The 15128-nt window shown below is 40.3% G+C and overlaps 1 protein-coding gene across 1 annotated transcript in view; it reads left to right on the top strand.

Annotated features, from left to right (window-relative positions):
• afg2a (AFG2 AAA ATPase homolog A) overlaps positions 1-15128 on the top strand; it is a 145195-nt gene that overhangs the window by 35189 nt on the left and 94878 nt on the right. Inside the window, exons 13-15 of the mRNA XM_079557264.1 lie at positions 659-712; positions 923-1002; positions 5519-5645. Of these exons, the coding sequence (XP_079413390.1) occupies positions 659-712; positions 923-1002; positions 5519-5645 (261 nt within the window). The remainder of the gene's footprint in view (positions 1-658; positions 713-922; positions 1003-5518; positions 5646-15128) is intronic.

The raw sequence follows: 15128 nt of genomic DNA, 5'->3' as shown, positions 1-15128 counted from the left end.
CAAGTATGAATTATACAGTAACAATCAGAGGATTAGCTTTATCTTGGGGGCACGCAGCAGCGCTCTACTCACGGACAGGCTTTAGTGGTATCTCAAGTCTTTGTAAGCCCTTGGGGGTGAGACACATTATACTGTAGCCTCTGCTGTCTTCATTATACACTTGGTGCTCTAAATAGCTGGAAACAGATAATCACTGCCTACTGAAAGAAATAGTGTGATGAGATGAATTCTGGTCAACATAGTGTTCTGTCAAAAGGCGAAGGATTAGTAGTGAAGTAGCCACTGGTGATATACATGTAGAGTAAAGGTTGGTCAAACAAAATAACAAGTTAATGCTGATCATTATAGAACAGAAGGTGAAATGTTGCAAACTTTCCCAGTGATTCTTAGGGCTTGGCTGTATGACTAAAGGGGGAAAACAAAACAAAAAACCCACACACTTTGCTTTTACTCATGACAAGTAAAAGTAAAGTGTGTGATTCATGAGCATAGACGAGATAGATGTTTCAAATGAACCTCAGCTCCAGGACCATTTAACAAGTAAAAATACTCCACTTCACTCCTTCCGAACTCCAAACCAGAATCTGTTAAGATTGGGGATTTTGATCAAATTTTGATTATTTGGACATTGCTAATTCGTATCATGTTTGTTTTCTAGGGTCCAGAATTACTAAGCAAATATGTGGGAGAGTCTGAGCGAGCCGTCAGAGAGGTGAGTTCTCGTGCATTGTGAACCGTACACCTCATTATTTAAAAGTGTTTAGTGACTAGTGAGTATTTATACATTGAATGGATGTTGGTTTCCTCAGTAAGTGGAGTATGTGGAGTATTTCCTGTGCATGTTTTTGTGTTGTGGCACCACTGTTATTGTCACATTCGTCCTGTATTTCCACTCTGCCATTGTTAACACTGTTTTCTGCAGGTGTTTCGGAAGGCCCGGGCGGTCGCTCCCTCCATCGTCTTTTTTGATGAGATCGATGCTCTGGCCAGTGAGAGAGGGAGGTACAGTACATGGGGTTGTTTACATCAAAACATCCTTTGTTATTGGGTGGCAGCTACGTGTCCTCATAGCAAAAAAATTCTGCCACGTCTGCCGTCGAATCCATCAATACGTTTTAACTCTAATGTGGAAGACATTTCTTCTCACATTCTCGTGTAATTGTCAACAAACTTTAGAAACTCCATGTCTTCAATTGTTGTGTACCAGATATTTTTTGTTTGGCCTGAAACTGGGCACGTATACGTTCTGTGGCTGCCTATCAAGTGAATGAATTGGAAAGCAGCACTAAATGGGCACTTTTACCATTATCACCAACACTCTAGTTTTGTGATGACGAATGAAAGTGATTGGCCAAACAATGAAAGAAAAAAATAATTTGTTACTTATTATACTTTTACAAAACGCTATCCACAAAACAAAAGAGGGCATATTTCCCGTTAACTGACTGGTTTTGCAGTGGGTTTTAGGGGTGACACATACATGCTAACACATCCCTCAAACATTTTTCATTGTTGTCTATTTTCCAGTCATAAATGCTGTCCCTGATCGCTTCACAAAGACGCTCTTATGAATCACTGCCACATATCTGCGAATGTCTGCGATGACTTTGAAGCCACTAAGTTCCCGCGGCATCCCCTCAGCCGCCTGTGGCCTGCCTCTGCCGGCGAAACACAGAGCAGTGGCTTGTCCCGGGGTGCTTCAGTGGGATGGCACTGGGAACATCTGTGCCCCAAAGGAAGCGGGACGGGGGCGGGTGGAGGGGGACGGCGGACGGGCCGAGGACACACACCGGACAACCATAGAGCCTTCATTGTGCCGCGCGGAGCAGATGGCAAAGGCCAAAAATGCAGCGTGCTTCCTCGATAAAAATAAAGGTCGGAGGAAGGAGCGCAGACAGGACCGGCTTGTAGGCCATGTGTTCAGAGGCTTCAAAATGAAGGGAGACACATGGTTTGACACAATCATTTAGGCCAAACATTTACATCACTGTATTACGAGGCAGACTATAATGTAGCTGTACTATACTGACTTTAAAGAACAGTTTCTAGAATCATAATTAGAAACAATGATATGTTTATTCCATACATTTTACAAACAAAAAACTATTAGAAGTAGGATTGATTTGTAGGAAATACATTTAAATGGGGATTATTGTGCAAAATCGACTTTAAATTATTTTTGCAATGTTCTCTCATCAAAAACACATTGAGCGCTTCTTTGAGTAATCTTTCAATCTTCTCCAGTAGCTTTTCTCCTCCTGAGGTCCCTCGGATCCAGGAAATGCTTTCGTCACCTCCTGATCTCTTGATAAGCTTAAAGGCCCTATAACTGATTTTTTTTATCGGGAAGCCACTAAGTTAAAGTGTTAGTTGTGGTTCAAACTCATTCATAACTTTCCTTATATATTTGCAGCATTCAATTTTTTTTTACAGGGACAAGTTATAGGCACATTTCGCAACTTGCAGGGTCACTTTTCACGGTGATGTTCACAAAAATGCTAGGAAAAAAGTTCACGAAATTGATACAAATGTTTTATAATTTGCCGCATGCCGTTTTTGCCCCGCATACGTTTGAGTTTACAATATATTTAAGAAGGATAAAATAATTTTTATTCCATTTCTAGACGTAAAATCGGGTGTAGCTCCTTTAATCTTCTCATTGTTAAGTACAAACACTCGCCATAGCTTCACTACAGCAGAGTATTTAATGAAATAGCAGCGAAGGGGGAGTGGGCGGGGCTTATACCGCTCACTTGGAGGATCAGGAAGCTGTTGTAGATCAGTATGGCATTTTCTAACCAGCAAACTGAAAGATAGTGATATAGATATGTTTGACATTATTACAAAATACCTGCAAAAAGCTTAAAACCAACTCTTTTTGTTGAATTTAGTCATGACTCATGTGTCTCTTGGACTCCGCAAGGTCTTGTTCTATCGCACGTTCTATATGTTATTGTAGAAAGAAAAAAGGAAAACGGAAAATACAGAAAAAATAAAGTCTTATTATGTTGCCACAGATTCAGAATGATCAACTCTCTAACACAACCCACAAGATGCTTACGAAATTGCTTACATTTCATTGTGTTGAATTGGTTTCAGCTTGCAAACAAAATGTAAAGAATCCGACATTGTAAAGAGGCGTATTGTCGTCATTAAATAATCCTGTACAAACCTAACCGCACATGAATTGTAGCTCTGCGTATTGTCAACTTGCATTGCTGTGCGGTATTGGCGTTTGCCGCAAAAGACCAGAAGCTGACGGTAAAGCTTTTAGCAATTTGAAAAATGCACTTAGCCGCACTGATCTGGAGGTTATTTATTGGCCTTCACTTCCTGCCGCGTTTAATCAATGAAATGGCTCAACTGCAGGAATTAAAAAAAAAAGTGTTGACACAAGCAGACAGCCTGAGCCGCGAATATATTCTCCCTTTTTTTTTTTTTTTGAAGCACCTGTAAATCTGTCAGCCGACCTGCCACAATTCAAAACTGCTGGAATGAAGAGAGGACGGGATGAGCCAAGGAACATTCAAGTGCAGCGCACACGAGCCATTATGAAAGACAGAAGGTTTCGAGAATTGGCTACTTTGGCAGCGTCTCCCGTCTTTGTGCCAAACTCTGCCTCCCTCTCTTCTCTCGCTGCCTGTCCGTATCGCGGTGACAGAGCGCCTTTGTGCTGCTCTATGGCCTTGTCGGCGCTAATAACGTCTGGCACTTCCGCTGGCTCACCCTGTCAACAGAGGCTGTGTCTGTGTGCCTTTGAGCCAGAGGGATGGCTGTCTGCGCCGCGCCGTGGAAAATAACCAGGGTGTGATCCGAGGAAACGGCCGCAATGCAGTTTAGTTGATGGTTTGTGTCCCCGTCTATACAGGAGAAGCTTCAACCACATCTGTCTGACAGCTCGCTTTTCCCGAGACATTTGTTAAAAAAATCTCAAATCAATTAATGAATGAATGATTTTCTATTTTATAACATGTGACCAACACAACGCACCTCTACAAAATTTAAACATAAAGGCTGTTACAAATCAAAAAGAACAAAAGCAAACTTGTGAACTCGCTTTCAAAGCCAAGTTTACAAGTGCACGTGTCCAAAAAGGAGTGGGGTTTTGAGTTGAACTTATTCAACCCCGCCCCATATTCCAAACACGAATAATAACATCAGCGTCCTGTTCCTAAATAAAGTTTCTCCAAACTCCAAACATAAAACAGATAAATAATAACAATAACAACAAGGTAAACACATTTTTGAAAACTGTGAAGAAGAAGAAGATGTACTTGCTTGAGCATTGTTTTAAACTTTATCAGTCTTCAATTATTCCACACAAAACTTTTCATAGTTGATTTGAATTTTTGTATTGGATGGACTGGATGGAGGTTAGCCATTTTATACTCACTACTGCCACCTCAGGTCTTAGGCGTAACTGCACCTTCTATATTAAGCTCGTGCTTGATGGCAATTTTAAACTGCGTATAGTCCCTTTAAGTAAATGTATTCTCATCAGCACTCCTGAGGCTGCTCACATTTTGCTGTGTGAGAAAATGTTTTTTGTATTTTGTTTGGTAAGGCATTCTGCTGTACTCTGAACATTATCTGGGCTGTTTGATAATCTGCAAGGTCAGTCAATTTCATGACTTTTAATTCCAAGAACAGTATGTTGGTACGTATCAAAAGTTGTTGGTCAGTCCTTTTTTTTGTTGTTGATGAATTCTTGAAATCGGTGAATTTTATAATTATTTCCCCAAATCTCAGCATTTAGCTTAGATAGGGTAATGCCAGTGAACAATACAATGAAGTGATTTATGATCAAAAAAGTACTTTGCCTTCTGCAATATAGTAATATTTATTGATACTTTATTCCCAATATATTCCACATGGCCTTTCCGTCATCAATTATTACTCCAAGAATCTTTTTTGTTTTCTTTCACAATTTCAATAACAGATCCATTTATTTGTAGTTGCACATTTCTTACATTTCTTACGGCGTCTACCAAATATCATTAATTTAGTTTTGCTTAAAGGCACACTGCGTAACATTTTGGACTATACTGTTGCAGTACAGAATGTCCTCCTAATGACCAGCTCCACGCAGAAAATGCTGTTACTGCAGTGAGTAATCAAAGAATGGATTTAGATGAGGACCTAACCTAATCTCAAATTCTACTGACTTTAGTCGACATCTCCATGGCGACGAGCTGGAGACGCACCCACTCCTGGTAAAGTTACCGTCATGTCTCAGCAGAGATGAGCCGCTCACAGCAAAGGCACATGTTTGTACATTTATGAGGTATTTTTCAATGGGTTAGGATGTAGTTTCAATGCACTTTGGACCACCTAAAATCTGCAGGCAGTAAACTTAAAAGGAATCTCTCAAAAAATACTCTAAATACTCACTACCAATATCTGCGTTTTCAAATAGGGCTGAGAGTTAGTGGGTGAATATTTGAACCAGTCACCTGCTTTCACAAATCTATGTATACGACGCTTCCACTCATTAATGTCCACAACCATCTCTCCTCAGCTCCTCCGGCTCGAGTGGCGTGGGGGACCGGATCCTGGCCCAGCTGCTGACAGAAATGGACGGGATCGAACAGCTCCGCGACGTCACGGTACTGGCCGCCACCAACCGCCCCGACATGATGGATAAGGTAAACACACGTCCCGGGACCCTTTGCTGTTTGATGGATGAGCGGTGTGTGAGTCCATGGGCTGTCTCCTCCTCCGCTTTGTTTCCCGTGATAGATGAGGATAGAGGTCTCTCGCTTTGGTTTGCCTCTTGAACTGGTTCTACTTTATTTATTTCGATCCTCTTTATCTGGACACAGGGGCGAGCTCATTTTCTTCATTGAAGCTCTTTTCATTTATATTTTTGGGTGTTTGGTGCTCAAAATGAGAATGAGTGAAGATACAGCATCAAACTAGGATTTTCTTTTTTGTGCAATTGTGCAACAAAAAACATAAAGTAGTAGAATTCTGTAGAAGTCTGAATACACAAAATATACACATTATACCTGTCCCAACAAACGGCACCATAAATAATGGATTTACAATTGTGCAGAAAGCAGCGAAGTGCAAATACAGCTGTGCATATTCAAGAATCCAGTTATTTACTGTTCATGAGTTGGTTTTGCTCATTTTTGTAACTCTTTATGATAACTACACCTTATTTAGCTTTAATAAATGATGAATTAACACTTAAATCATCAAAAACAATTAATTTGTTTGGTTTGACAACACTTAATAACTAAAGCAGAACTAAGTAACTCATGCCCCTAGAGGCCATAAGCGCCACTGCAGGTGTAGTAGCATGCTTTTTTTTTTTCTAATCATTAATTATTATTGAGAGTAAATACTACGCTGACAGAAAAGACAAAGGGAGAGAGGGATATTGTACATCCAATTACACAATGGAGATCCTTTTTGTCATTCAAACTTGGCTGTAAATACTGCTAAAGTGGCGCTAGCTTTGCCCGTTAGCCTGTTAGCTTCTTCTTCGTGATTCCATTAGTGTGTATTGGTGGCTCTGACCCGGTGCAGGGAAAGTTGCAAGTGTGGTTTTCTGGCCAAAGACACCAATCATCCCATAAACTGTTAAGTGTTAAATCATTATGTATTATGGCTAAATAAGGTGTAGTTAAGTGTTACCCTAATTATTACACATCTAGATCACTATGTTGCGTGTTGTTGGGAAATACTATTTAAATGCATATTTCCCTTCACTTTCACATGCCTTGCAATTATTCAGGCTTTTACAAATGCTTTCACTGCGTTGTGTTGTACATGTTTTTTGTAAAATATCTCATATATCAATATTGAAATTTAGACTTTTCCACACATGATGCAATGTACAAACGGAAAATATATATAAAAAAGTGATTACAATTAATCATATCTGATGACGATGACGCAGTCCCAGACAGAGATTCACATGGAGACTTTCCAAAACGCAAACTGTCTGGGGGCTGTCACCTCATTTCTACGCACCTGGTCCTAACAATTTCTAATGTAGATTCAAGCCATGCAATATGTGGCGAAGACTTTTCTTCGGTATTGATGAATGACGTGCTGAAAATGGACATGTGCAACAGTCGGCATTCAAGATTCAAGTCTTTTTTTTTTTTTTTCAATGACTTGAAAAGATGGTCTTATCATTGCCCTCTGTTCATCCCCTTTCTGCCCTTTTATCTCATTCTCTTCCTCTTCCCATCCACTAAAGCTTTCTTTAGTCTCTTATCCAGCCATCTCCGTCCTAATGAAATTTCCTGAGTGCTGATCAAAGCCTCGGTCTGGCCCTTGTCAAAGAGGACACGGGGAATAGAGAGTGTCCCGGTGCTCCTTTAAGCTCCCGCAGCCAGCCGTCTGTCTCTGTCTGCCTCCTACACTTAAGCTCAATGATTTAATCAGCTATGGATTTACAATACCTTGTTCCTCCACTATCGGAGATGTGACAGGAGTACAGTGGGTGAATCAGCTTGTATTAATATCTAAACAAGTAAAGCGAAGTAATTATTGCAACAAACTCGTGCTTGGGTACACTGAACAGTGGCCAGACTGACCACAATCTATTGCTGAATCCAAGATATTTTCTAATTTTCTTACTAACCTACTGCTTATACACGGTACATTTGAGTCCAGCAAGCCGGTGTTTTACATTCAAGGTGTCAAGCATTTTAAACTGTTAGTAGACATGCTTACGTTTCTAGGTCGATGTGCCATATCCAATAGTGGCTCTCCTGTAAAAGATGCCGTATATTTGTCCCCTTTTATTTGCTTGTCAGTCATATGGCTTAGAAATCTGTTGGTATCTGTCCAATTGCAAGCCAGGCAGGTTAGCAATATGTTGGCTCTGGGAAAGAAATCATCCACCTTTACTTTAAACTACAAGAGGAGGAAGAAGCTTTTGAAGGCAAGGCATGTTTATTTATACCGTGCATAGGGCAGGAAAAAAGCACCAAAGCCAGAAGCAGTCAGAAGATGAGAGAGAAATGTCCTCAAGTCAATCAAGCCAGTGAGGTTGGCAATAGGTTAGCAATAGTTACGCAGGGTTTCATTTAATGAAACTTGATTTAAATTACTTTTAATGCTTTGCAATGACATAGGGCCTCATTTCCTAGTTATCCAGAGTGTTATTGATTTCTGGAGATTTTTTTTTTTTAATTCATGCAGGCCTTATATTTGAAGAGGTTTGTGGTGCTAGGCGAGTGCTTGGCTAGCGCATGGCTATGGTAACTAGTAGCCTGCATTAAAAACAGTCTGACCCATGCACAGTGCACCTGAGGCAAATCACTTATAACACCAGACGACGGATATAAATGTCTTTGTTGACTGAATCATTTTTTTAATATAACCATTTTGCATTTAAAATAACTTATATTCGAGCAGCATCAGCTTCCTGGTTGTAAGCTACGCAGCAGCGGAGTGATCTGCTAGGTATTACTACCATAGACATGTGCTAGCCTAGCACTAGCCTAGCACCACTAAACTCAAATATAAGGACTGCATGTATTAAAAGAAAAATGGCTCCAGAAATCAACAACACTCCGGATAACTAGGAAATTAAGCCCTATATCAAAAATCCTGAAATATTCTTTTAAAAGTTATTAAAAAGCAGAAAAATGTAGGGCTGGGACCAAATATCGGATCGGATCGCAATACGTTTTGCCGCAATACCAAGTATCGGATTGGCCTCTTAGTATCGTGATACGTATCGGATCTTGACAAAAGTGTATCCTCCCAGCCCTATTAAATTGACTTCAAACTAGTATTAAATCTAAATTTCATTGAAAATATATTTTTCTTTAGAGACAGAACCCACAACGATGGCATTGCTCAACCATTTTTATTGCATACAAATATCAAAAATTAATTCAGCTGCAGTTCTGACTGAAACTTTACACAATTTCCCCTCATTCCTCTGTTTGAGTCATGTATTTTAGCCACAGTGGTTTACCAATACTCGTTTAAGACTTAACAAAAGGACGACATCGCCGATATAGTTCGATCCTTGGTGTCCGGCCCCTGAGTGGACATATGGGAAGCCCCTTTCTGCTCTCAGGAAGTGGCTTCCCGGGCAGCTGAGCACATTAGGCCTCCCTCCTGCCCACACCTCCTACTGAGTGTGTCATCAGGAACATTCATGACATTTAAACAAGGAGCCTCTGAGAGCGGATGCAGCCAAACGGACAGACAGACACCCACACCACTGTGTTTGAGCGCACATCACGACTCGAGCGCCGCACCGGAGATGGGCCGCCTCCATTTCCATACCAATAGCAGGATATGACGGGACAAATTAAGATTAATGGCGCACCGGGGTGTCAATGAAGTCAATGTGAGGCTTTTGTCGGACAGGGGAGAGGCCGGAGCCCAGCTGTGTGATGGACAAAGTGGGAGGAAGGGATGGACATGGAAAGACAGGAGAAAGTGCACTCTTTAGACTAAAAGTAATTTGTCGATGGATGGATTGGTGCACTTTATTTTAGACTCTCCTAAATTCAGATATGTTGGATTGAAATGGTTATCGGACAGCAAATTAACAATGAACAGCAGTGTTAGAAAAGTGATTGCTGTTGCCATTATGTCAGCAATATGGCATGAAGAAATTAAAAAGATCTCTATCAATTTATTTCTGTTTTCATTTAGACCTTTTTCCATTGTTCTTTGTTTTATCAAGTGCATTGTGTCCTCCAACGTCCTATTGCTTTTGGAAAGGCACCAGTGACAGCTATAAACAGATCAACACTGAATCTTCTCCAAAAAAACTCACACAAGTATTTCCTTTGATTGTGGTACTTGAAAGAGTTGAAGCTATTCATGTTAGACCTGTATCTCACTATTGACCTTCGACTATTGAGTTATTGAGTATTGAGTTGATTATTTTACATTATTTTTTGTTCTGTCTCATTTTGGACATGTTTCTGACCTGAATGCATCTTGTTTTACAAAGAGGGTTCCATTACGGTTTTCATGTTCATAGATGTGAACCGTAGAGAAAAAAACTACAAGAAACAATCCATGTTCTTTGATGGCTTCATTTAGTCTTTAGAGTGGAAGTTGGGTTCAGCATCTTTACAGACCTCGCTGTTGGGTGGTTGGTACATGACACCCATTTTTGTCTAATTTTGAAAACGGCATTACAAACATAAAGAGGGCATAAAGAGAGCAGGGTTTTAGCAACTTGTTCTCAGTATATGGGGCTGCCATACCTCTTTTTAAAGCTCAGAACCTCCACAGCCCAGCCATTTATTTATTTCACCTCTTAACCCCCACCTGAACCGAACATATTTTAAAGCTTCTTGAAAAAAGGCGGCAAAAAATGAGAATAAAAACGCGACAAAAAAGCGACAAGAGAGCAACAAAAGCAACAATAGCATGACTAAAAAGTGATGAAAAAGCCATAAAAAAGGCATCAAAGGGCGACAAAAACGTGACTGAAAAGTGACAAAAACACAACAAACACATCCAGTTCCAAATAAATGAAGTGAAGAAGAAATTAACATAAAAAAAAAACTGTACACAAAAACATCTCTATGTAGCTCCGCCAGTCAATAAAATATCATCACTAAAAGAAAAATGATTAAAAATAAGAAATAATCAATTTAAAATCAAGTCACAAAACAATAAATTATTAAAAACAATACAATTAATAATCTATATAACATCTATATAAACACATGACAAAAACAAGACAAAAACGCTGCAAAAATGTGACATAAGCGCGGCGACCACGCGACAAAAAGTTTTGTAGGTCTCAGCTTTCAAAAAGGCGTTATGCTGGCCTATCCAGTCGAGAAGCTTTTAGATTTGGGTAATGCCGAACTAGAGCAAACGCACTTAGTTACTACATGTATGTTCATATTTTTTAAACGCATGCGCTGGTGTCTGGTACTCAACACCCATAACGCAGAAGTTCAAAAGTTCTGTAGTTTAGTGTGGTTTAGTCTTGATTCTACTTTAAAAAAAAAACATATTCCGGAGGTGGAGCGAGAGGTTTGAGACTGCGCTGTACCCTCCACACAGCGGTTTTGACCTCTGAAATTCCCAGCGCAGGTCTGGTACTGAATAGCTTATTTGTTTACAGTAATGTGCACTGGCTTCCTGTGTGCTATCAGCAGCAGTACTTACAGTGAGGAGATTGCTCCCAGATGGATCTTTGTTTGGGAGCAGAAGTCACCAACTGGCCTTATCAGATAAAACAGGATTAGAAAGAGAACAGCATGTAAGTGTGCAGCTTGCAGCTCATAGTTCAAATAATAAACGGATTACTTGACTTTACACTTATTTTGTTCATATTACGATATTGGGCAATTGTTCGTATTTCCCAGAGAGGTGTAGGTGTTTGTGTTTAGCTATACGTTCACAGTACATGAAACAACAACACAAAGTTCATATATTTAGGTGCTCTCTGTGATCTACTGTGTGTCCTCTAAGTGCTCGAGCTCTACTTTTTTCTCCCTGCCCTTGTCAAATCTGCTTCTTGTGCAGTGTGGCCATTGAACAGAAGATGGTGCCAAATCTGCTATAGGTCAGACATTCAAACAACCCAAATGAAGTTCAACCTGAAGCTAATTCTTCAAGTTTTACATATCTAAACAACCAAAGACTTTTGTTGCTATTGGTATAGCAACATGGTGTGCAAAATGAACTGCGTATGTTTCATTGTGAAAATATCTAATAGCATTTACGCTGCAGCATGTACGATAATCTTTTACTCATAATATCTGTAAGTGGTTTGTTACTGCAGTAGAACGTAGCTGCGCGTTGTAATTATGGTCTGTAGCTGAGTAACAAAAAAAGAGAAGTCTTGAATGTTTTTGTTACCGTACATTTAAGAGTTGTATTATTAAAAAAGCTATATATATATATACACGTTAATTTCACCTGCATTACTAATAGGGCTTCGAGGTTTATCGATATCGAATCACAATCAAGGTTTTGACGACTGCAATAACCTAACCTCAGGAGGCTGAGGTTTTTCCTTCTGTCTCTGGCATTTGAGGGATAGATCTTCACCGATCCGAATAGTGAAGTCTTGCAATCTGAGGTTCAGCTGCAACAGATAAAGGTTTGTTCTGAGTTTGCCATATTGTAAAGTGTTTAAATAGACGCTTTGTGATTCCATCACAGATTTAATTTAATCACGTGGCTGTCCCCCAGAGGTACTCTTGAATGTCAGGGAAAGGTGGAAGCTGTAGACGGCGCTGTCCAGATAAAATAAATAAATAATTGTAAGTAGATTATTGTGTATTGTTCTAATGTAGGGCAGTCTGAGCAGGAATATGTTGATTGACAGTCTTAAAGTATCATGACTTCCTTGACTTTTCATTTTAGCAGTTTATGCATTAAAATATTTGTCTGGAACATCGCAATTGTTTTTTTTTTTTGTTTCGAAATCTGTCTGGTGCACTCAAGGCCCCTCAAAGACACTAAACACTAATTTGCATGTTTTTATTTGCTTATTTATTTATTTCAAACAGAAATTCTGCATTCCAAGCATGTTTCAGTCTCTTCGGTCTCGTATTTTCAACATGCATAGACGATACCTGATGAAAGCTGTCATTAGTGTTTAATTGTATCTTTTTTCCCCCATAAAGGCAATGTTGAAAACTCTTATAGTCACATCCATATACAGTATGTGGTCTGCAGATGTCCTTTCGTGAAATTGCTTTTTTTCTTTCCAAAAGTATACTCCAGTCTTTGAACATTCATCATGTCCTTGGCCGATATCCACACACTCTTAAGGATGTTCCAATATTTTAACGATTTGGATGTGTTTCGTGCATGCTGTGTAGCTCTCTCTCGCACTATATGGCAGGACTCATTTGGAGTAAATAGTCTGAACATCTGCCAGTGTTTTGAGCGTTTTCCGGACCAGTCCTGATGTTGCTAATTGTAATCACTGTTGAATTCCTGCAGACTGTAATTAGTGGGCCACTGGGTAAATATTCCGGATTAGCCCCCTCGCTCTGGCATTTTTTCAGCTTGTGTTTGTGTGTTGTGGCTTTCCATTTATGAATATGAGCATGTTTCAGGCCCACACTTTTCATCATTGTTAGTAAATGGTTTACACTTTTTTTTTTCTTAACCAGGATGTTGGAATTCCCTGCATTGTTTTCCGAACATCTATCCAAAATGATTAAATGGGGATTTCAAAAAACAATGTAAAAGCTTTGTTGAGCGTTTCTTTTAGTTGGACCAGTTTGTTTCATATTTTTCCTGCTATTTACCGAGCATATTTGTGTGTGTATCTAATCCAAGCATGTGGCAGGGCAAAGCTACAGTGGCTAAAGAAAACAGTGCGGGTGTATGGGGGTATGCTGTGCGTGCCTTTCCAAGCAGGTAATGGGATGCCGTTACGGGACAGGCGAGCTCTGGGAAGCAGTTTTTGTGAGCACTGGGGGAGCCGCATCCCCAGGCTAGTATCAGACTTCAAGGCCTGTATTAGGATTGGCTTACACGGCAGCATCCAAGAATGCCAGAGCGACACACGGGAAACCAGCACGACCGGACCTGGTTAGAGCTGTACGTTACAAAAACACCACAACCCACCCCCAGGCAACTGTACAGGGACCTCTGTTTGTGTGATTTATGTTGACCAGTGTGCCTCCGTAGCAAATAACAAAACAATATCGTATATCAAACTGACATTAAAGATGGTTTTAGGTTTTTCTGTTCCAGGCGTTTTCATTTTTTTTTTTTAATTGGTTTATTTGGTAGGGATTGTGCATGTTAATGAACACACCATGCCGGTTTGTAGCCTTGGGCTAATTTACATCCATTGTCACACATCACTATTGTACATGTTTTTAGTAGGTAGGGGAAAACGGAGTACCCGGAGGAAGCCTAGGCAGACACTGGGAGAACATGCAAACCCCACACAGAAAGGCCCTGTCCAGGTGGGAATCGAACCTGGAACTTCTAGCTGTGAAGCACAAGCGCTAGCCGCTGTGCCACCATGCCACCCTTGATAAGTATAGATCACCTCTGAACTTCTAAACACATGTACAATAGGGTTTCCTCTCTGTCAGGTTTCCCCTACAGTCCAAATATCAATTGCACTATAATATAAATCTGGAATGGCTGCTGTTTAGATCATTTGAGAAAAGGATGAACTTTTAGGGGAGTTGTTTGGAAGTTCAGATAAACGTGCTTTTTGCAGTGGACAAATATAAAACCCGCCTTCTCATGGCAATGCTGCCACGACTCGAACCACAGTGGTGTGAATTCAAGTGAATCAGAGCGGCACAAGATGGATTTTTGTGAGTTTGTAAACTCGCAACAATCCATCTGTAGTTGTGCAAGGACAATTCCTCATTTCCAAAATACCTGTTTGATCACTTTGAGGCTTGCTGCACATGTAGAAAAATTTGCGGGGAATCACAGTCTCTTAATTTATCATATTTGGTTATCCTGTAAGGCCACACCATCTCTGTAGAACAGTTTTAACCTTGATTCCAATCCATGATAAATCAATAGGCTAATCGCAACACATTCACAAGTGCTAACGCGGCTAGTGCTACCGTCTACAGCCGCTTATTCTCTCACTGAGGAGGCTCTGCACCTGCTGAAACATCATTTTTGTTGGGAAAGACTTACCTTTCCAGTGCTTCCATGTCGCCTTTAGAGTAGAGTCAGAACTCTGGCAGAGTCAACTCTCACAGCTGTAATCGGGAGTGCTGAACTACATCCTTTGTTTTTTTTTGCATATTAAGTTGCCATTTGTGTGTTCCGGGTGCATAATACAAATAGAACTGGGAAGGCCTTTCGACTTACATACACTTACATAGCATGTCACAGTGTGGATTATAATGCTGCATCTGCTGCCACTGCTGGTGTTTAAAATGCTGGGAAGTACTTCAGGTTGATGTCCCAACTAGCTGTCTTTCTCTCCCGTTTCTCTCGACTCAACATTGACCAAGCATGTGTTTCAGAAGGGAGGAGTTTAAAACCATGTAGTCTGAGTGTCTGTCGGCAGAGATGTGTCCAGCCATCCTTCTGTCAGTCTGTCAGACAATGGCAACTGTGGCTACATACAGTAATGCAGCTTCACCTACCTGTAAAAGCACTATGGAAGTAAATTCCCCTCACCCTTCCCTGGTTAAAATAAAGTCATATTCACCTACCACAGGGGA

Source organism: Gobius niger (genome assembly GCF_951799975.1).
Source record: "Gobius niger genome assembly, chromosome: 5".
Classification (NCBI taxonomy): domain Eukaryota; kingdom Metazoa; phylum Chordata; class Actinopteri; order Gobiiformes; family Gobiidae; genus Gobius; species Gobius niger.
The sequence above is the reverse complement of the archived record's forward strand: the minus strand, read 5'-3'. Positions and strand labels throughout refer to the sequence as shown.